Raw genomic sequence first — 20,993 nt, 5'->3', positions numbered from 1 at the left:
GTCAGGGCCGCCCTAGGAGTGAGCACTGGGCAGCCTGGGAGTATAAGAAGGATGCCACCCAGTCTCGGGACTGTAAACCAAGGAAGGCCTCCCAGAGGAGGTGGTGCCGCTCTGGGAGATAGACAGTATATGGGGAGGGAGAGGGCAGGAAATGACCAGCTGGGTTTTGGACATGTGTTTGAGATCTCACAGGACCTGCAGGCAGGGATGTTGCAGTCACAGCTGGATAGCAGAGTCTGGAAGTTGGCACAGATGCGGGTTAAAGACAGAGTTTTGAGGGTAAGGACAGTGGGGGGTTTAGCCCCTGTGAGGAGGTTGCCTGGCCAGCACATGGAGAGGGGAGCTTGGGGGAAACACTATGGGAGGCTCCTGGATTGAGAAGAGCAGGAGAGCCAGAGTGGGGCCTTGATGAGAGACAGCTGGGAGTCGGGCCTTGGAAGCAGGAGAAGGGTGAGTTTTGGTGCTTAGTAGAGAGATGCCAAGTGAAGGGGCTGGGAGAGCAGCTGCTACTGGTATAGTGTAGTCGGTGACCATCCCCTAGGGCTGTCATGACAAAGCCCCACACACTGGGATCCAGGTGCCCCAGTTCTGGAGGCTAGAAGTCAGAGATCAGGGTGCCAGCAGAGTTGGTTCCTTCTGAGACCTGTGGGGGAGGGATCTGCTCCAGCCTCTGCCTTGGCTTGTGGATAACTGTCTTCTCCCCATGTCCCTTCACCTCGCCTCCCCACGACGTGTGTCTCTGTGTCCAGATGTCCCCTTTCTAGAAGGACACCAGCTAGAAGAGATTGTCCAATCTCGCCCACCTGAAAGACCTTTTTTGAACTTGATCACCTCTGTAAAGTGTCTGGCTCCAAACAGTCACATTCTGAGACTCTGAGGGGTTAGGACTACGTCGTCTGAATTTTGGGATGGACACTTTTCAACCTGTAGCAGCAACCTCGATTGTGGGGGGCAGAAGCCACATGAGAGGCCTAAGGAGTGGAGTGTGGGAGTCTCGAAGGGTGCTGAAAAAGGAGGAGGGTGGGGCTGAGTGCAGACCTGGGGGTGCAGACGGGGTGGTAGAGTGCAGGGTGCTGGAGTGCAGGGTACTGACTGGAATACGGGGTGCTCATATGTGCACGCCCACACCTCCCATGCACACGCCTCACGTGCACACACTCATCTCAGGGGAGCCCTTTCCCCAGCTGGCTTGCTCGTGCTTCTGCTGGCCCTAGCTGGCTGTTTGGGATCACAGCCTGGAGAAGGTGTCTTGTTTATCTGCTCAGTCCAGACATTGGGAAGTGCTTAGCGCAGGGGATTGGGTGTGTGTGTTTGTGTGGGGGGGGCGTGAATAAATAGCACCCCTTTCCTCCCCTCCTGTGCACAGAACCGATTGAGTCCTAATTCACTGGCACAGATGGAGCTCAAGATACCATCTCTTGGATGGATAAGGCTGAGTGGAGGATGTTGCTTACCATGTTTCTTCACATCTAAGATGCCACCAAATGTAAGACATTCTTCGTAGAAACATCACAGCCCATCACACTATGTCTCACCATCTGGTTGGAAGATGCATCCCAATTTCCGAGATGTCAAGTGTGCAAAATGTACATCTTCCACAAGTGAGATGTGGTGTGTTGGGGACGCTGTGCACTTCCCATCATTTCCCTGAATTCAACCCACCAGGTGCTAGGCTGAACTGGATAGCCACAGGCCTCTCTTGCAGGGGCAGGGCTGCCCACCAGCTTCCTGTATGGTGGGGAGCAGCCAGGGCGCACCCTTCGTCAGAAGGGCAGATGTGTGGGAGAAGCCAGAAGGAAAAGGTTGTTCCTTCTACCCCTTGACTCAAGTCCCTGCTTCCCTGTGGGGAGAGTGAACGGGGAGTGGGTGGGGCATGTCCAGAATGGTGCTCCAGTGAAGTCTTCCCTACCAGAGGCAAGCAGCAGGGGTGGAGGGCCCCCTGGGACACTGCCTGGGGGAGACACTTAGCACTTAGCACTTTGCCTGGCACACAGTATATGGTTACCGGCAAGGGGAGAGACACAGGTAGATGTGCAGTAACCCATGGCAGGAACTTCCCAGACAGCAAAGCTGCTGATCAAGTCTGCCAAGGCATCTGCTGTTCCAGTGACTGCAAACTGAGCAGCTACTAGGTGACGGCCCTGGGAGTTAAGACCTCATTGCCTAAGGGGGGAGTCGTTTACATAAAAATCACCGAAGACACAGCAGTGGGGATCCCACCGAGGTGTGGTGTGAGTCCAGTGGAGGACTTCCGGCTGGCCTCCTCCCCGGGGAGCGTTAGAAGGTGCCCAGAGGGAAACCACTTCACTGCCTTTATTAACTGGTGACTGAGTTTGAGAATCACTCCCTAACATCCCTCCTTCATACTGCTCAGGACTTGAGAAAAACTCCTTCCCTGTGCCAGCTTGCTTTAATCTCTCTCTGCTTTTTGCCATTTAAATGCAAGCATCTGCCATTATCTTGAGAAACCCCTGCTACCTCTCCTCAGGACCCATCCTACCCCATTTTATTAGCTGGGCCCCTTGGGGTCTTGGTGACAGAAATCAGAAACTCAGTTCACCCATGACCTCAGGTTCCCACCAGCATCTAGCTTGTGAATATCTCAAGCCTCACCCCCAGGCTGTGTGTGTAAACTTAAGAGAGAAATTGAAAATGAAAACTGTATTTGTACCCCCATTGCAAAAGCCCTCCATCTCCTCCCAGTTAGACCCCATCTAGTTCCTTCCTTCTCCCACCGCACACATTCTCGCCAATCAGCTGGACACAGAAGAGTCCACAAGACTCATCAACAGCCCCTTTGCAGCCAATATGAAGACCGCAGCCGAGAGACAGATGGTCCGTGTCCATCCTGTGGCTCCGGGCATGATGCGCTGTGCAGATTGTGGGCACTGGAAGCTGGCAGAGGAGGTGGTGGGCTCTCCCTGGGTCTCGTGCATGGGTGTGTTATGTCCTCCACCACATGCATCATGGAGGCTCAGAAAATGCCACCTACAGAGACCCCAATATCCACCAAGGGAATAATGAAGACACTGGAGAATGCAGGCAGCTCCGGGTACAGCTGGTGGGGAGGGGGTGAGAAGAGAAAGGACTTGTTTAATAGGCAAAGTGATACGGGTGGGGACGAGAGGGCTGGGAGGAATCTTAACACTATAAAGGGAGAAGGCACCTTAGTCACAGCAAACAGGATTCCAAACTCCCACTTATGGTGAGCTCAGTGTAAGCCCCACTCCTCATGCCTTTCCTTTCTTTCTTTTTTCTTTCTTTTTTTCAAGATGTATTTATGCATACAAGAACTGGGGTACAGGCCAGAGTTTTGGGGTGTGAGAGGATTCACCAGAGACAGTGGGGAACAGAACAGGCAGATCAACTGAAATACACTGCTGAGGGGAGCAGCAAGCCAGTCAGGAGAGGTTTGCTGTGCCAAGTGGGTCACCTCCCTGGCTGGGGATCGAACTCATGCTGCAGAGGCTGTGGTGAGCTTCATAGGTTGCGTCTTAACCCCTTGTGCCACTAGGGAGGCCCCATGCCTTTCCTTTCTAAAGCCACATGAACAAGCTAGTTGAAATTTTCAGCACTTTCTGTCATTTGAGTCTTACAGATCAACAATGGTCATTTTGTAAATTTAACTAAGGAAAACTCACTGAGCAGAGCTTGTGCATGTGCACATGTTGGGGGGAGGTGGGATACACTGTGAGGTCAGCCCTGTGGTGGTATGTGAACCAGCATCACTGGTGGGGGTGGGGGTGTCGGATGCCCTGAAGAACCACACTTAAGTGATCACCCCACCCCCACCCCCCCAGGACTAACTCTTTCCAGTAATAATTTAACTCTTCGCAAAGTCATTGATTTGGGAATTCAATGTGCAACCTCAAATGGATCTTTTGAAAAGGACAGGGGTCCTGTAGGGCAAAGAATGGACCTGTTTATTAGAACTCTGGGTTCTTTGAAACTGCCTCAGGGGCCCTGGGGAAGGAGGCTCTGGACCCCACCCTTCCTCCCTTTCATGGCCAAGGGCACAGTCAGCTACCCACAGGGCTGAGGGACAAGGCATGAAGGGAGAAGGGATATAGCAGAGGTTGCTTTGGACAGGAAGGGGCTTCTGCAAGGAGCTGCTGTTCTGCTCCAGCTGCCTCTGGTCCAAGTTGCCAGAGCTTATTTTTCAGAGGTTGACGGTCATTTTTGTTGCACCTCTTAATTTTTGAGTTAGTAACAACTAACTTGATGAAACAGTGAAAGTATGTCTGTGGGGCCTTTGGGCTGGGGTTGGCTGTAAGACTTAAGTTTTCTTTGCAGGAACTCAGTCCTGTGAGTTAGTTGAGCCTATGCTTGAAATCCTGGGCTGGTGAGCTCATTACCTTCCAAGTGAGCCCCAGTATGGGATGGACTGATCTTTGCTGGGCGACTTGCATGTATTAGGCACCTGCTACATACTACACATTTCCTACAATTTGGTTCAGTGGGCAGAGGTGTAAGGGAGTGAATGGGGGGGGCAAAGCATGTTGGGTCCTAAGAGCCCCCTTGATGTCAGGCTCAAGTCCTTGGTGACTTAATTCCTTGAAACGAGTAACCTTTATTCCAGCTGTCATTTGCCAAAGGGTCCTTCATCAATTGCCAGATGATCTGATTAAGTAAGGACACTCAACCACTCTCTCTTCCACGATCATTCCCAGCGTAGAATGAATTTATGCAAGTGCACCGGCCAGGGCCCTGGCCCTTTGGGAAGTGAGGAGCATGATCACATTACCTGTGCCTGCTTTGTCTCCGGCCAACCAGACTAGACCATACAGGTAAACTGTAGATATCCAGGTTTTGTCCTTCTGTGTGTCTAGCTCATGGAACAAAGATGCTGGTGAAGCCTACCTGAGCTGGGTGGGCAGGGGTGAAGTTATTTACCTATGTCCCGGATCTTGGGGTGAGGTCCCCTTTCCAGTTATTAGAAAAATCTGCCTGAAATAGGTCTCTGCATCTTCTGAGCAAAGTTGTTCAAAGGCCCCCACTACAATCGTGTTAGCTCTCAAACTGTCCCCAGTCCAGGTAGCAGATTAGAGATGACAGGCAGGCTGGGTATGGATTAGAAAAAACTTCCCCTTTATTGAAAACAGATTAACTCTTAGTAGCTCTGATTACAGTCAATCAGCTTACAGATAAAATTGCTCAAACACTGTACAAAAGTCTCAAGAAAAGGAGAATAAGACTGCTTCTAAAAAACACAGCTTGAGCAGGAACAAGAGGAATATCAGTCCCTGCTCTGGGACTTCACACTCAAATAAAAAATAAAAAATAAGGCAGCAGGGAAGAGCCCTCTTCAGGGTCCCAGAAGTGCCACTGGAGGTCCATCCTGTCAATTGGGCTTCTTGGAAGAGCAGCCTCATCTGTGAGTCCGTATGCTGCTGCAGATTTGGGCCAGGCGGCTCTAGGAAGAGGAGGAGAGAGGTCACCGAGGAGCTGGCCCAAGCAGCACGTAGCCTGCTCAGGCCACACAGCGTTGGTCTCCTTGAACCCTCCACTCAGATCACAAAACACCTGACCTCTCTGAATCTCCATGAGCATGTGAATAGTTGCCTGGCAAGTGAGACAGTGAATGGGGTAACTTGTCCACAGCAGAGCTGGAGAGTGTTACTGGATTTGAGTGGCGGTGTGGGGCACTCAGCACTGGGCCCACATTCAGCAGGATGTCTTTGGGAAAACAGTCCCACCCACATGTAGGTTTTTGGAGGTTCCCTTCACGACCCAAGAATGCTGGCCTTCGGCCACTGAGCTGGCAGTAAGTGCTCCTGTCCACCACCCAAGGTCGTGTAGACTGGACCAAGGAGGCCCATGCAACCAAAGCTGAGCCACCACTTAAATTCTGCCACTTGAGAAGCTCAATGAAGCCAAGAAACCGGAGAGAGACAAAAGAGCCAGGACTGGGGCTGTCCAAAGCCAAATCTGAACCAATGCTAAGGGGGAGCAGAACAAGGGCCTTGTGGAGGTTTTCTGCTGAGAAGGGTGAAGAGGTGCAAGAGAAATGGTGCTTGGGGCTCACAGATATCACTGGGTGAGCTGGTGCACCAGAGCAGGGCCCCACCACTCTGAGGCCTGGCTGTTCAGGGCTTTTTTTGATTCTGTGCCATTCCTTATAAACAGCCCCTCCCCACATTCCAACAACAGTGGGCAAATGTCAGTTCCTGGTGGACTGGGTACCCTAACATTTGAGGTGGCATTTGATTGTGCTATGCTGCACCCCCTGGCGGGCACCCTGGGATGGGCAACGCTCAGTATTCATGCAGGGACAGACCCGTGGCTGTGTGAGCAGGACAGCAGTCATGCTCCCTCCGGTGGGGGAAGGCAACATAATGGTAGGTACAAAATTCTCCAGCTGCTGGAATATGTGTGCCTGGGGCCTTGAAGACCCCGCAAAACAGGAAAATCTCTGTAAAGATGGCTTGGCAGACTGAATGACACCAGGCGCTGTGGGCCTTTCCAGTCCCCATCTGGCCTCAAGCTGCACTTTTCAAATCACACATTTCTAAGAAGGCGAGTTCTAAATTTAGGGGGAAATTTTTTTTAAGTGGTAATGACTAAACACAGCTGGAGAGAGGAGATTGCAATTATCAAACATACATCTAGGGAAAGTCACAAAGACTTAGGTCCAAGCACATGTGGACGCCAGGCACCAATCACCCATCCATCCATAAACTATGGCTAAAGTATTTCCACGAGTGTGGCTAGGTGCTTTCATCTAGAGGAATTTTCCAGGGTTAAAAGGGGATGATTCAGATATTAATTCCCATATTTTTGCAAGACAATTAAAATGCTGCTACCTGTTTTGCTGGCTGCTCATTTGAAAAAAACAGTTAAAGAAGAATGGGCTTTTAAAGGTCAGTCTTCCTTGCTCTCTGCCAGAGATAACCGCTCTCAATTCCTTATGCATTCTTCCTCAACCATCCCATGTGGGCTCATAAAGGACAGACATGCTGTTCTGTACCTTCCTCGGAGATGCTCGTGATCACAAAGCCCATCCCCACCAGCACTCACAGGCCCACCTTGTTTTGAATGGCGATCCCCTCTTAATGTGTAGCTGACCAGCCCTATGAAGGTGTTGACTTATGCTGGAACATTCTTGTTTATACAGGTCTTCCAAAATGTGGTGTCAATTTTCAATTCGACACTGGGTAGGCCAAGAATATAGGTAAGTGCCTACCCATTTAAAAGTATCTACCCATTTGGTCAGAAAAGACCCAAAATGTCACTGGAGGCCCCCTAGTGACACAGAAAGGATGTCCTCTTATCAGATAAAGAATCATTTTGTCACTGAACACAGGTGAATGAACCTGTGCCTCAGAAGAGTCTTTCCTCTGAGAGGGCTTCCAAGGATTCAAGAGTATTTCCTAAACACTCTTCTTTTCTGACTAATGTTAAATGTTGGCAGTCAACACTCACCTTGAGTCAAACCCGGTGTCAGACCTGGAGTTGGTTTCGCCATAGAGAACTCCATTCAGCTCACTGATGGGGTAACAGTGTTGCAATGGCTTGACCTGCAGCTAAGAAATCACCATTAGGAGGGTCCTCACTGGTGGTGCAGGGCTTAAAGTCTCAGTGCTATCAAGCTCTTACCAGCCACTGCAGCACGAGTTCGATCCCAGGCCAGGGAGCTGACCCACATGGCACAGCAGACCTCTCTTATCTCACCCGCTGCTTCCCTCAGCAGTGTATTTCAGTAGAACTGCCTGTTCTGCTCCCCATTCTGTTTCTGGAGAATCCTCTCACTCTCCACACCACTGGACTACAGACCAGTTTTTGTGTGCATAAATAAATCTTAAAAAAAAAAACAACAAAATAAATGACCATTAGCTGTGCCAACACTTGGGTCCTGTGGCAGCAGAGCAGGTAATGCTTGGGAGAGCACGCACCATGTCACATGCTGTTCTGAACCCCAAGTTCCGTATCCTGGTGCTTTCACAGGGCCCAGCCCAGGGCATTCTTTACACAGGACCTGGAGGAATATTTTGAGAAACAGGCAGGGGTAGCTCTGACCACGGCCTGTCAGGCAAGTAAACACACATGGGCCTGACCCTGCTGCCTCACCCTCCATGTTTGCATGAACACAGGAGTAGGGAGGATGGAGATGCGGGTGGCAGAACAAGCGAAGGTGTTGGGTAAAGTCATTTCTAGTGGCCCCTCCAGCTAGACGCTCAAGGATTCAATGAGTTTAAATCTACTTGGACAAGGTGAGGCACAAAAGCTCTTTTCACCTCATTTCACCTCTGAGATATGTGGGGTTCTCCAATAAACCCCAAAGTATCTACATTGGGAAAACCCCCTACTTTTTGGTTCTGCCCTTTCCTTGAATGGACTGGGCTCTCTTCTTAGATGGAGGACAACGTTTGACCTAAGGTTACAAAAAACTCCATAAACAGGAGAGGCAAGTGAGGGTAAAAGAAGTTGGGGGAGATGGAGACCAGCTCTGGAAAAGAAAACTAACACTGAACATAAGGTCTGTCTCACAGAATGCAGTGACTTATAAATAATTCAGAATATAACTGATCAACTAAGTTCTCGTACCAGCTGGATCTTCAAAATTGAGGATTTTGGCCAAGACTAAAGGTAAGTCTCTTTAATGGACCACACCTGGCAGTTCCTGACCCCCAGCCCCTACTTTACATAAAGTGCATAAAGGCCCCAGGGTGCTCAATCTGAGGAACCCTCAGTGGTCCTTCCCCCTCCCTCAGAGTCCTGGGAGATACCCCACAAGGACCATTCCCGACCTTCTGACTGTTCAATTCTCCCCTCCCTTGTGCACTGAGACATTCACCATCTTCCTGACTCTGCTGCCTGTTCCCCTGCAGTCTGCTCATGAGCTGCTCTTTCTGCCTCCCTCCTAGTGTCCATCCTCAGCCCCCTACCCCCATGCTTTCCCTGCACAGCCCCACTGACTCCCAAACCGGGACAAGTGCCTTGAGATCTGAGACAAGTGGCACATTAACTGTTGCCTTTCACCCCAGCTCAGACCTCTTTTCCTCCTGAGGGGGCCTCCCCCTGGCAGGCAGCAGCCCATGCTGAAACCATTCAGTCACCGTCACCATCTTGTCCATTCTCTCTTTTAACACTAATCTCAAAGCCATCCCTTCCTTTTATAGGGCCAGTGCCTGAGTTCAAGAATTACATTATAAACCAATGTTACCTCAAAAAAAAAATAAAACACTAAAAGAAAAAAAAAATTACAATAGCCTCCCAACTGGCTTCCTTGTTTTCCCCTCCCGGGTTATCATGAACAGTGTTCTGGAACACTGCTCTGATCATCTCACTTAGCAGCACCTAATGAAATGCAAACCCCCCAGCTTGGCACACAAGGCCACTATCTGGCTCCTACTCTCCCCAGTTCCCCTCAGCGTGCAGCCCAGATACACTAGGCTACTCCTGTTCCTTTATAAGACACTGTGCCTGCCTCCTGCAATGCCCCTTCTTCTCCACTAGTAGCTAGAAGCTCACTCACCTTTAAAGGCCTGGCCACCTCCTAACAGGGAAGGTAAGACCTGAAAGATCCCCTTCCCTGTTCCATGCACTTTGTACAAAGTTCTATCATCACTTATGTCATTGGTCATTTAAAGGGGAATCTCCTGTACAAAACTGAACTCTGGGAGGACAACAGTTTTCTACATATTTCTGGATTTTGTCCCCTGACCCCGCCTTCCCAAGCCACTTACTGTTGCTGCTTCTTCCAGGTCACCTTTGTTTTTTCCAAGGGCTTGAAAAAGAACATTTTGTTCAATTAACAACAGATTTTAAATCATTTTCTAAATACAAACATTTATCTTTCTAAAACTGGACCAAGTTACGCCCTTGCACAACATTCAACATCTAGTTTTTACAATCTAGTCTAATCTTTCTCCTGACCTAGTCTACATGCCCCCATGTTAAAGTTCCTTTTATTTCTGTCTCTCATGACTTAGTGTCTCGCTACTTCTCATGTCCTCTGCCTGAAATACTCTTTTGTATCTGTCAAATAACTAATTCATTCCTCCAAAACTCAACTCAAATCCAAAATTCTGTTCACAACAGGTTGCTGCCAGTCTGAATTAGCTGCTCATGTGCATCATACCCAGTAATTTTACCCAGAGCTGTTTAGGTGTCCAGACTATCTTCAGATGAATTCCTTGAGGACAGAAGTACTATTCATAACTTCTGGCAAAAATAACATACGAAAGGTATGTAGTAAGTCATTGATGAATGGAGAGGTCTTGGCAGATTCAGAATAAAACATAAGTCCTCCTGCTAGGAACCCCTGTAGTATCTTATATAACAGTTAAGAACTCAGATTTTGGAACCAGAAACCCTGGGTTCAAATAGACTCTGCCACTAACTGGTCTATGAGCCCTTGAGCAGAGTACCAATCTGTGTATGTTAGCTTTTCAGCTATAAAAACATGAACAATATTAATAATGAACACAATATATATGGGGAGAAAATTAGTTCCTATATGTAAAACACTTGGTAAAAAACCCCAGTTTTACACAGGAAGCATTCCAAAAGTGTGCAGGAGACCATTATTCCATCTCTTTTGTGGTATTTGTGATATTCACTATATAATCATTTATGACGTTTGAAACAACCCTTCTTTATTAACTTGTTCAGTTCCCGAGGGGAGGTACAATGTTTGATTCCCCAGTGCCTCTTCAGCATCTAACACTGTGACTGACACATGCCCAATGAATATTTGTAAACAAATAGATTTGCAAACAAATAGATTGCAAACAAATTTGTAAACAAATAGATTAACAAATAAATGGTTCAATCAAAGGATAATTAAATGCCCACTATGTGAGCAGAACATGCATTTCTATCCAGGAAGGAAGCCACATACTTATTAATAGTAAAGAAGACAGAAAAGGGTAACCCAGAAGAAAAGACAGGGCTGGGACACTAGGAATGGGATTTTTTTATTCTGGCCAGGAAACACCTTTGGCTCTTCCTGAACTTTATTTACCATTTGATTTTCCCATTTTTAATGGCTATGTAATCAATTTATACCTGCAGAACCCGCAAAAGAGCTGTTGTGGTTATACTACCACTGGAGCTCTGGTAACAAATCAAGTTATTCAGTCATTTATTAATTTTTATATGCTTCGATAAAATATCACAAAACAAAATATTTGGTGACACAGGGAATTTATGTGAGTTGCACCTTTCCTTGCATCCATAAGCACATTTTGCTGGAATACAGCCACACCCATTCATTACAGCTCCTGGAGCTATAATGGCAAAGCAGAGTAGTGGCTACAGAAACCCTTCTGGCCCACAAAGCCCAAAATATTTACTCTCCAGTTCTTTAGAGAAAACGTGTGGCTACCTACGGGAGAGGGGCGAGATGAGGATGAGCGCTGTGGAGAAAACCTACGCAGGTGGGTGAGCCAGGGGGCTGGGGAAGCAGTAGGATTGCAATTTCCTAGAGCGGCCTGGGAGGACAGCACTCAGGTGAAGGCTGTCTTGGTAACCAGAGAGGCTCCAGGCCAAGCCCTGGGGAACCTCTGGCTGCTCTTACCGAAGTACTCCAGCCAGTTCATCTCGCGCAGCGCCTTCGTTCAGGTCATCTATCTCCTTGAGCATCTTCTCCTTGCTTGTTTCCTGTTTCCACTTGCGAAAGGGCAGAACCGACAGGACACCGGTTACCTGGCAGGTAAGCGGGGTCTGCAGTCGTGCAGCCTGAGACCGACCCACCGGCGCCCGGCGAGCGCCCCAGACAGCAGCGAGGACGCGGGTTCCGCCCTTACCTTCCCGGTCGAAGTCCTTAAGGAAGGAGGCGAGCTTGCGGCTGCGGAGGGAGTTGGTCTTGGCTACCCCTCGGCTGCCCTTCCTAGCGGGAGCCATGGCGCGTGTCTGGAGGCTGTGGGGGGCAGGGGACCGAGCCACAGGGGTCAGCGGCAGGTGGAGCCGGGGCAGCGAGGGGGCTGCAAAGGGCGGGGGACGGCGAATGGCGTGCCAGGGGGTCAGTCGGGCACCCCAGTCCCTCCGGGCCTGTGCATCAGGAGTCTCAGGGCGCTTACCTGCTGGTCCAGAAACGGGGCTCGAGCTGAAGGCCCGCAGATCCCAGCGGGACGTGCGACCGCCGCCACCAAATTCAAACTGCCACAGGCTGACCTACAAGAACTCGCCGGCTTGGGGACCACAGCACCCAATCACCAGGAAGCCTCCCGGACAGGCCCCCCAGACCACGGGTAGGACTACAACACCCAGGAGGCTTTGCGACCCACGTCATACTTTCGCGACCCAGTAGCCGTGTAGGGACGTGCGCGGGGAGCTTGCAGGTGTGTTGGTGGCGACCCTGGCGGGTCCCCAAAAGTTGATTGCCTTAGTTTTAAGTCTACCCGCTGGTTTAGGGAAAGCGACTGGCAGTCCCAAAGGGAGAACACAAGGCTCCGGCAACGGCAGGGGGGGTCAGGTGCGCGGGAGACAGGGCTTGGGTCCTGGGAATCAGCGGTCTGAAGCCGGAGGCTGCCTTATCTCCGACGAGCCTTCTCCAAGCCAGGAAACCTTCCCCAAGTGGGAAGCTGGGTCGCTGCCTTCCGAGACCCTCGCTAACGGTAAAACAACGCCTCGCGCGGGGAGCCTCTGTGAAGGGGGTGGGGGGGGGTGTAGACAGTCCTACCTGAGGAAACTCTTCTTTAATTGAATTACCTCTCCCGAGACGAAATAACTCCCACCCTCGACCTGGCACTTCTGCCGACATGGGACCCTAATACTGACGTTGTTTTCCAACAGAAGATGACTCAAGACGGACCGCTGCTTGCAGTGCAGGAGTCCCTGAGGAAGTGCTTTCCCGCGGTGGAGGAGCAGCAGGGCTTGTGGCAGAGCACTCTGAAGGACTGCCCACCGCTCCTCCTCTCCCTCAGCAACCTGGCAGAGCAGCTGCAGGCTGCACAGAACCTGCGATGTGAGGACGTGCCAGCACTTAGGGACTTCCCAGACTTAAAGGAGCGTCTTACCCGCAAGCAGCTGTCAGCTGGTGATTCTGTTCTGGACAAATTAGGGGAGAAGCTGTAAGAGGGTCAATGATGCTCTTTCTTGGTGGGAAGATTTCAAAACTGGGTGTTTTGTAAGTAGCTAGGATCAGTCAGAAGGGCACTTTTAGCCTTCCTTGAGAGTGGTGCATTTGGAGATGTCTCCTCCTTCCCTCCTTCCCATCTGCTGCAGTGGGACTAACCTGAAAAAGCCATTTCTGGCAGTTCCCTTGTTAAACTCCACATGGTGGTGAACTTAGAAATTTCCAAAAGTGAGATGAAAGCTCATTAGATCTCCTGTGTATTTTCTTCCTAAGAAGTTAATGAGGAACTGTAAACTTTTGATGTCAGCGCTCAGGGATTTCCACACATTGTTTTAAAATCTTTCCAACACCTCTCTGACTTAACCTCACTGAAGCCCGTTTTGCATATGAGGAAACAGATTGCCTGTGACCTCATAGCTAGTAAAGCTGGATTCTACTCGAGGTGTACCTGTCACCAGAGCGCAGAGTTCTTAAATACCACTTGGTTCTGCAGGTGTTTCTGTGCCCAGAAGTAATGTCTCTAGCCTTTTTTTCTATTTTTCATTCCCCCCTCCTTCAGAGTTGCAGATAGAGAATAGACAGGCACATGTCATCTGTCGTCTTTTTTTTTTTTTTTTGACAAAAGAAAATGTTAGTGTATTGAATCTATGCCATAAGCAAATAGGGAACTCAGAGATGGAGACCTTCCTTGTATTTATTTGTACAAAATTCGTTTATTAAGCACCAGCGGTATGCCAAGCACAGGTGCTGGGAATACAATGAACCAGATTTAGCTCCTTAGTGTAGTAGAAGAAATAGTCATTCAAATTATGTTGTGGTGTAGTCTAAGCTAATGAACTTTCAGCTGATAAAATATTTATGTGTGGGTATTGGACTGTCATTATAAGTCTTGCTTTTTCATTGTGAGTCATAGTCAGACATTTTCAAAAACCACAGTTCTAGGCTAGGGACCACCTTGTCCTTTGGGAAGTTGTGGCCTTGGTGGCCAGGCCCCTTGGAGTCAGCAGTGGAATAACAATATTTACCATAAACAAGGCACTACCCTAAGCATTTTTTACAAAACAAGTTCTGGCCAATTTTATTGAAGAAAAATTATGTTTGATATGTGTTTTACCAGTCTGTTCTGGTGTGCTTCTAATGCCGTCAGAATCACCATGGCCTATGATAGCCACTGTGCATGCTCTGTGGTATTGTCCACACACTGTGCCCAATTCAGCATTGTGACTGATGGGTGCCAGTTCTGGCCAACATGGCTAGTCCTGTGTCTCAGATTTCCTCAAGTGACTGGTTTCCTGTTGCCTTGTATGGTCATTGTCAGAGTCTTCGTGTACCTTACCGCGACTTGCCACTTTTCATGAGTTGAAACCTAGAGTTAATCAACTTTTGTTGCATATGCGGCCACCATCTTTCTATTTTAGTTGTGAGATGGCCCCCAACCAAGAGAAAGGAAGGCTGTGCTAAGCATTGTATATGCATCATTGCATTTAATCTTGACTGTAACATCACTCATTGATTTGTTTGTTCATCAAAAAGTGTGGTGTTCTATGTGCCAGTGTTGATATTCTAGGTACTTAGAATGTGCAGTGAGCAAAACAGACCATTTTTTACACAATTGAGAGTAAGTAACTGTTCTGCAATCATCCCAGGTTGGATAGGTTTATCATTGGTTCAGGCAGCTTGAAGGAGAATCTTGGAGCCCTTGGCATCATACCCACAGGTTAAGGGGAAACAAGCCAGCAGGAGCAACTTGGTCCTCCCTGCACATCCCCATATGCTCCTTCCTCTCTTAGCTGTTCTCTCACACCCCCCCATTGTACTCTGCTGCACAGTCTTCTTCCTGTCCTTACATGCTCAGTCTTCTGGCTCAGGTGCACCCACTTACGCACGCCCACACTGTCCTGCAGATCAGGCACGCATGTTAAGACCATGGTGCCGATCATGGATGCTAAGTTATCAGAAAAAAACTGATAACTTCCATTTACCCTCCAGTAACTTCCTTAAGGCCTGTTACAGTAAGTAGTCCATGTGCATCCAGAGCCCAAATTTTTACCATTTGAGAATTTACTAGGTTGGGGCTAGGTAAAATATGGGTGGTACTGGTTTGTGTCTTTAGTTTTCTATTGCTAATTCCCTTTCACATATGTGACATGAGACTGTGGGCATTTGTGCTTCTTTTACAGTTTTATGGTAACCCCAGAAAAGCCCCTCAGTCTTTACCTTCTTTGGCTACCGGGCTTATCACCGTTTTGAGAGCCTTGTAAATTCTCCAGCCTCTCCATTTTAAAATTCTTTTTTAATTCTTGAGTTATCTCTACCTCTAAGGCACTGTTACCAATCTCCTTAGACCAGTGTGTCTCATTTGGACACAGTTTTTCCCCTTTGGACATTTGGCAATGTCTGGAGACACTGTCCCGATTTGGGAAGGGTGGGGCCGTGGTTTGCACCTATCATCTAGTGGGTAGAAGCCAGGGGTGCTGCAAAACATCTACAATCACAGGGCAGGCTCGTACTGCACAGAAATGTCAGCGTGCCAAGGTTGAGGAGCGCTGCACTAGGCCTTTCTCATGACACTGCCTAATATCAGACTCTTTGCCCCAGAGCTGTTCTCCTCAAGGTACGAGACACGGTCAGCAGCCACGTGGAGCGGGTCCTTCAGGTCTATCAGCAGCATGCAGACTCAATTGACATTGATGACATCCTGAAGGCATCGTCCACGAGCCCTTCTGTGGCAGACATGCTGGAATGGTTGCGAGACATCGAGAGACATTATAGAGATTCATATCCTTTGTGCGCATTTCTTAGAATGTCTACAGCTATTCTAGGAGGTGTTTTTAATTGTAGTTTTCACAAGCTATCAAACTAAATAGTATGGGTAAGTTCTCTTTGGTTTTGGATCTTGGGTTCTCCCGGCCTCCCTTCATATAACCATTACTCAAAATGCTGCTTGTGTAGCTATACCTGCCAGGTTTTGTTCCAGGTGCTGAGAGATAGGCATTAAAAAAGAATGTGGGGCCTCCCCTGGTGGCGCAGGCAGTTGAGCACCATGCTGTGAAGCTGTCCGCAGCCTCTGCAGCGCCAGTTCGATCCCGGCCTGCCAGCGAGGGTCCTACATGGAGTGGCAGGACTTTTCCTGTCACGCCCGCTGCTCCCCTCAGCAGTGTATTTTGTCAGTCTGCCTGTTCTGTTTCCCCCCGCTCTGTCTCTGGTGAATCCTCTCACCCTCCCATGAATCTGGCCTGGTTCTTGTATAAATAAATAAATCTTTTTAAAAAAAAAATGTGTAGGAGGTTATATGGTGAAGGTGCTGTGGAGGAAAATAAAGTGAGGTTGCGCTGTGGCTAGGATTTAAAATACAGTGGTCAGGGTTCAGAAAATAACATTTGAGAAAAGCCCCGAGAGGGTGAAGGCAGAGAGCCTTGTGCTATTTGGGGAGAGCATTACAAAGGTCCTGAGGCGAGCGTTGCCTGTTCTGTTAAGAAATTAGCAAGGAGACCAGGGTGGCTACTGTAGAATTAGGAGCAGGAGCCCAACAGGGAGATGAAGTCAGAGAGACAGGCTAGACCTTGTAGGACCTTGAAGGTGTTTGAAAGGATTTTGACTTTTACTTAGAGATGGAAAGCTGCTAGAAGGTATTAAGTGCAGAAAGAATATGATCAGACTTTCGTTTTTAACAATATGACCCTGACTTGGTTCTGAGGAAAGTCGGGGTGGTGTAGGGCAAAGGTGGAAGCAAAAAGACCAGTTGCATTTCTGCCTTTTTTCTCTCAATTCTTGCCTGGTACCTTCCTCAACCCTCCTTCATTTGAAAAACTCCCAAATGCAATCTTTATTCTTGTCTCTAGTCTTGATTTTCACTTTACTGCAGATGTGTCCGACTGGATTGCTCATGGGACCACCCACTCAGATTTAAAATGAAAGTTCTCTAACCTCACATTCAACTCTTCCTTTAGTTGTAGAGGCAGCCCTGTCTAATTCTGCGTGTGGGGACCTTAGCATCTTCTTCCCTCTTCGTCTCTGCCTGCTTTTTCTGTTGCAGCAGCAGCAGCTGCAGCAGCGCCAGGAGCTACAGCTGCTGCTGACATTGCTGAGCACTCCAATGCCACGTGCTGTTCCAAAGGTGTCAGTCACACGTCACTTCCTTTGATTCTGTTCACTTGTTCCTGTGTTTTCCTCCTCGTGGTTTCTTTCTTCTCACTTCCACCCTTAGTCACATGCATCCTCTTGATAGGTTTCTCTGTCTCTGTTTCTTTATGGCCAAAGCATCCTAGTGACCTTAGTCCATATTCCCTCAAGGAGATTGCTTCTGGTCCTGCTACTCATATAGGAATTTTCAGTAGCTCCTGTTACTCGGCACGGGAAGTGAGAATCTCCACGTGGTTTTCCCTGTCCTTTGTGCTGTGGCTCAACCTGCCTCTCAACCGTCTTTCTGTTTTACACACAGTTCCGTGCCAGCCAAGCTTACTTTCCCTGAATCTATTCCATGCTTTCCCACTTCTGTGCCTTTGCTCAAGCTTTTCCTGCCAGCTGGAATCTTCCTACTCCCCTCTAATCTGGATGTTTACTTGACATCCTTTGAATTTCCACAGAATTTTATCTTTCACATACTTAGGCTCTTCTTTTCCTTTTTCTGGTTTGTACCTCACGTGTGAGAGCCTGCAGTGCAGGCACAGTGCTTGTCCCCTCTCATCCCCGCTGACCCTATAGTGCAGAGCCATGTGAGAGAAGATGATACTCAGTAAAGATTTAGGGCATAGGTGAGTTCCCTGAAATGGTTTTTTCCTTCAACATATTTCATTTTCTTTTTGAGCATTCCTTAACTTCCAGGAAGGTACCTGAAGAGGAAGCACCTCCTGTCCTCGATCCAGTGGGGAGACTTGGCAAACATTCAAGCTTTGCCCAGAGCCTGGGACCGAATTTCAGAGGATGGAAATGAAGACCTTGTACACGGTACTTCATCTTCCATGGCCCCCTCCTTTCCTGGTGTCTCGCCTCTGTGGAAGCAATGTAGAGAGGTCTTCCTGGGGCCTGTGTGTTTTTTATAAATCTGATGTCCTGTGTTCTCTGGAGAGGCTGTATGCCATGTTTTTTCTCTCTTCCAATTGCAGATATCCTGTTGAATGTTACCTTCTTCCTGGAAGAGTAAGGATGCCGTGTGTTTATCTGGGGGATACAGTTGGAGACCTACATTGCTGCTCTCTGATATTTTCAAAGCAATTTCTAAAGAAATGCCAAGCTGAAATATTTAAATGGCAATGTCTACAGGCTAAGGATTGGCTTTTTGGAAGATTGGTACTAGATGTTGGGGTTTCGTGCCAGGTCATGGCCAAGGGTATGTGGGCCACTTCTTGTCCTTCCCCGAGATTCAGGAGTGTTTGAAAACAGAGAAGTCTGGAAAAGTGATGCTGAAGAATACCAGAGGCAGAAGCAACAGTCACAGAAGCAGTCGGAAGGAAAGACCAGGTGAGGTGTAGCACCGAGTCTTATTGATACCAGGCCCTGGTTTCATGTATTTGTGCCAACATCTAATTCTTTGACAAAAGAGAAAGTGGCTGGAACCTATAAAGAAGTAAGGGTGATGTTGACACAAAAGTGTTTTCCAATCGCAGTTTCAGTTTCCAGAGCCTACCACCAGGGGGAGGTGGTGCGGCATGAATTATTCTCAGTGCTTTGTCTTGCTGTTGCCCCCCCTAGTTGCTGTTGTCATTTGAGAGTAAGTAATTGGAGATACTGGGGCTCATAAAATGACTTGGTTTTTGGGCTGAAGCTGGTAACTGACTTGCCACATTCCTCTGACACATTGGGTAGCTGCCCAATGTGAGAACATTCAGCCCACTGCCATCACCTGTGAAATGGTGCTGCTCCTTTCAGACCCGTCAGCTTCCTTGGCTGTTGTAAAATTCTGGTTCACTGCATGGAGAAAGTATAGATTTTTTTCAAAAAGAAAATGACCTTTTTTTCTGGCTGCAAAAGTGATACTTTTTTTCTTTAAGCATAGGAATTGTAGAAAGCAAACTAAAATGTGGGAAAGTATAAAACAGACTCCATTGGAGTCTGGTACATGTCCTTTCAGTGTCCAGATGCCCAAGTCTTTGAACAAAGCGAATAGGGTAATACTGATACACACTGTGGCTTAAATTTTCTTTAAAATACTTATGATAATATAGCCATTTTTCATTTCTGTAAATATAATCAACACAATTATATGCCACTTATATTTATGTACCATTTTGTGAATATATTATGTCTTGCATTTTCCATGTATTTTTCTGAATCCTCATGCTTTTCTACCTATATAGTACACTCTAATCATGAAAAACCCAAGTATAATGGAAAGTGAAAATGCTATTTTCAGCCTACCAGGTAACTGTTATTAATAATGTATATATTCTTCCAGGAATTTTGTGTGTGTGTGTGTGCGTGTGTACTTTATCACATACATAGCAAGTATAAATAAAATCTTAAAAGATAAATAGTGAAGTGCTTTGGGGCAGAGATGAAAGAGCACACTAGGAATGTTTAAGTTCAACCAGGGGCAGATTTAAAACAGTGTTTTCTCAAGCTTTAATATGTATATAAGCCACTGGTATCTTGTTAAATTTTAGATTCTGGTTCTGTAGGTCTTGGGTAGGACCGTAGAGTTTGCATTTCTAAAGAGATCTTAGGTAATGTTGACACTGACAGTCTAAGGACTGAGGGAAGAGGTTTAAGTTGTAATACAATAATAAAAGTGTTGTGACTAAGATAAAAACAGCATTTTGGGGGAATAGGGGTGATAAGCAAACTGCTTGTGAGAATTCATCATAGTGACGTGTGCATGATGGCCCTGAAGCTAATTGTACTTGGACTAGGAGAGTTTCGCAGGACACTCCATGCACAGAACACACTCTCAGCAAAGTCATGTTTGAGAAAGAGTAGAAGCAATATTCTTGCTGCTTTACCCCCTAGCACTGGCAAATACTAACAGGGTGACAGGTCACCGGAGTTCAAGGAGGTATGGAAGAGGGGCAGGAAATGGGTCTCTGTAAGGATGGACTGGAGTCAAGTGGTGCTGAGCCCTGATGTCTCGAGAGTGTGTGTTTTGTTCTGTAAGTGGGAGTTGCTTGTTTGTGTGAGTAAAGAGCTTTATAAAGTTCCCTCATTGAAACAAGTGATCACTGCTATAGATTTAAGTGTGTTTATGGTACTTAGTAATAACTGTATTCAGTATAATTGTTTATATTTTGTTCCTTCTCAGCTTTTCATTTGCTATTAAAGTACTATCCTGTTAATTGATTTTAAATTTATAGTGCACTTGATTTACTTTTAAAATAAATGCTACATTCACGTACAAAATTCAGAGGGTGCAAAAGCACAGACCGTGAAAAGTTCTCCCCCAGGTTTCTCAGTAACTGCCTTCCCTGGAGGCAGCCAGTGTGAAGTGTGGGCTTCTCTCAGTGTAGGAGTGGGTACCCCTAAGATGGCCCCCAAAGATGCCTCCCTAGTATTCACACACAGCGCACCCCTCCCCATCAGTGTGGTGCAGAAGTGGTGGATGTCCCTTCTGAAAGTCGGTGATAAACGAGGCTTGCTGCTTCCATCTTGAGTGCTGTCTGTCACTTGCTCTCTTGGGTCATTCACCCTGGGGGGTGAGCTGCTGTGCTGTTGGCCACCGACAGGCCTGAGGGACAAGGCATGAAGGGAGATCTAGCAGGGGTTGCTTTGGACGGGAAGTGGCTTCTGCAAGGAGCTGCTGTTCTGCTCCAGCTGACTCTGGTCCAAGTTGCCAGAGCTTATTTTTCAGAGGTTGACGGTCATTTTTGTTGCACCTCTGAATTTTTGAATTAGTAACAACTAACTTGACAAAACAGTGAAAGTATGTCTGTGGGGCCTTTGGGCTGGGGTTGGCTGTAAGACTTAAGTTTTCTTTGCAGGAACTCAGTCCTGTGAGTTAGTTGAGCCTATGCTTGAAATCCTGGGCTGGTGAGCTCATTAC

At 47.7% G+C, this 20,993-nt stretch overlaps 1 protein-coding gene and 1 long non-coding RNA gene across 4 annotated transcripts; one reads left to right on the top strand and one right to left on the bottom strand.

Annotated features, from left to right (window-relative positions):
• Positions 1-5,039: 5,039 nt before the first annotated feature.
• LOC119235146 (uncharacterized) lies at positions 5,040-12,180 on the bottom strand. Its single transcript, XR_005122791.2, has 6 exons — positions 12,024-12,180; positions 11,751-11,863; positions 11,522-11,649; positions 9,687-9,727; positions 7,423-7,975; positions 5,040-5,413 (listed from the first exon to the last, which is right to left on the bottom strand). It is a non-coding gene; the product is annotated as an uncharacterized LOC119235146 (long non-coding RNA).
• Positions 11,465-20,615, top strand: AIRIM (AFG2 interacting ribosome maturation factor). Of its 3 annotated transcripts, XM_037498262.2 has the most exons (6): positions 11,465-11,656; positions 12,112-12,560; positions 12,739-13,016; positions 15,620-15,799; positions 17,850-17,968; positions 18,127-20,615. In XM_037498262.2, exons 3-6 carry the CDS (start codon positions 12,742-12,744, stop codon positions 18,162-18,164), a joined length of 612 nt encoding a protein of 203 aa, XP_037354159.1. In that variant the 5' UTR covers positions 11,465-11,656; positions 12,112-12,560; positions 12,739-12,741; the 3' UTR covers positions 18,165-20,615. The 3 variants fall into 3 exon arrangements, with proteins under 3 accessions (XP_037354159.1, XP_037354160.1, XP_037354158.1); XM_037498263.2 differs by lacking the exon at positions 11,465-11,656 and having other exon boundaries at positions 12,055-12,284; XM_037498261.2 differs by lacking the exon at positions 11,465-11,656 and having other exon boundaries at positions 12,061-12,560.
• Positions 20,616-20,993: the final 378 nt, after the last annotated feature.

Source organism: Talpa occidentalis, unplaced genomic scaffold (assembly GCF_014898055.3).
Source record: "Talpa occidentalis isolate TD23 unplaced genomic scaffold, MPIMG_talOcc4v2.1 talOcc4.9, whole genome shotgun sequence".
Taxonomy (NCBI): domain Eukaryota; kingdom Metazoa; phylum Chordata; class Mammalia; order Eulipotyphla; family Talpidae; genus Talpa; species Talpa occidentalis.
Note: the sequence above shows the minus strand (reverse complement) of the source record. Positions and strands in the feature narration are given on the sequence as shown.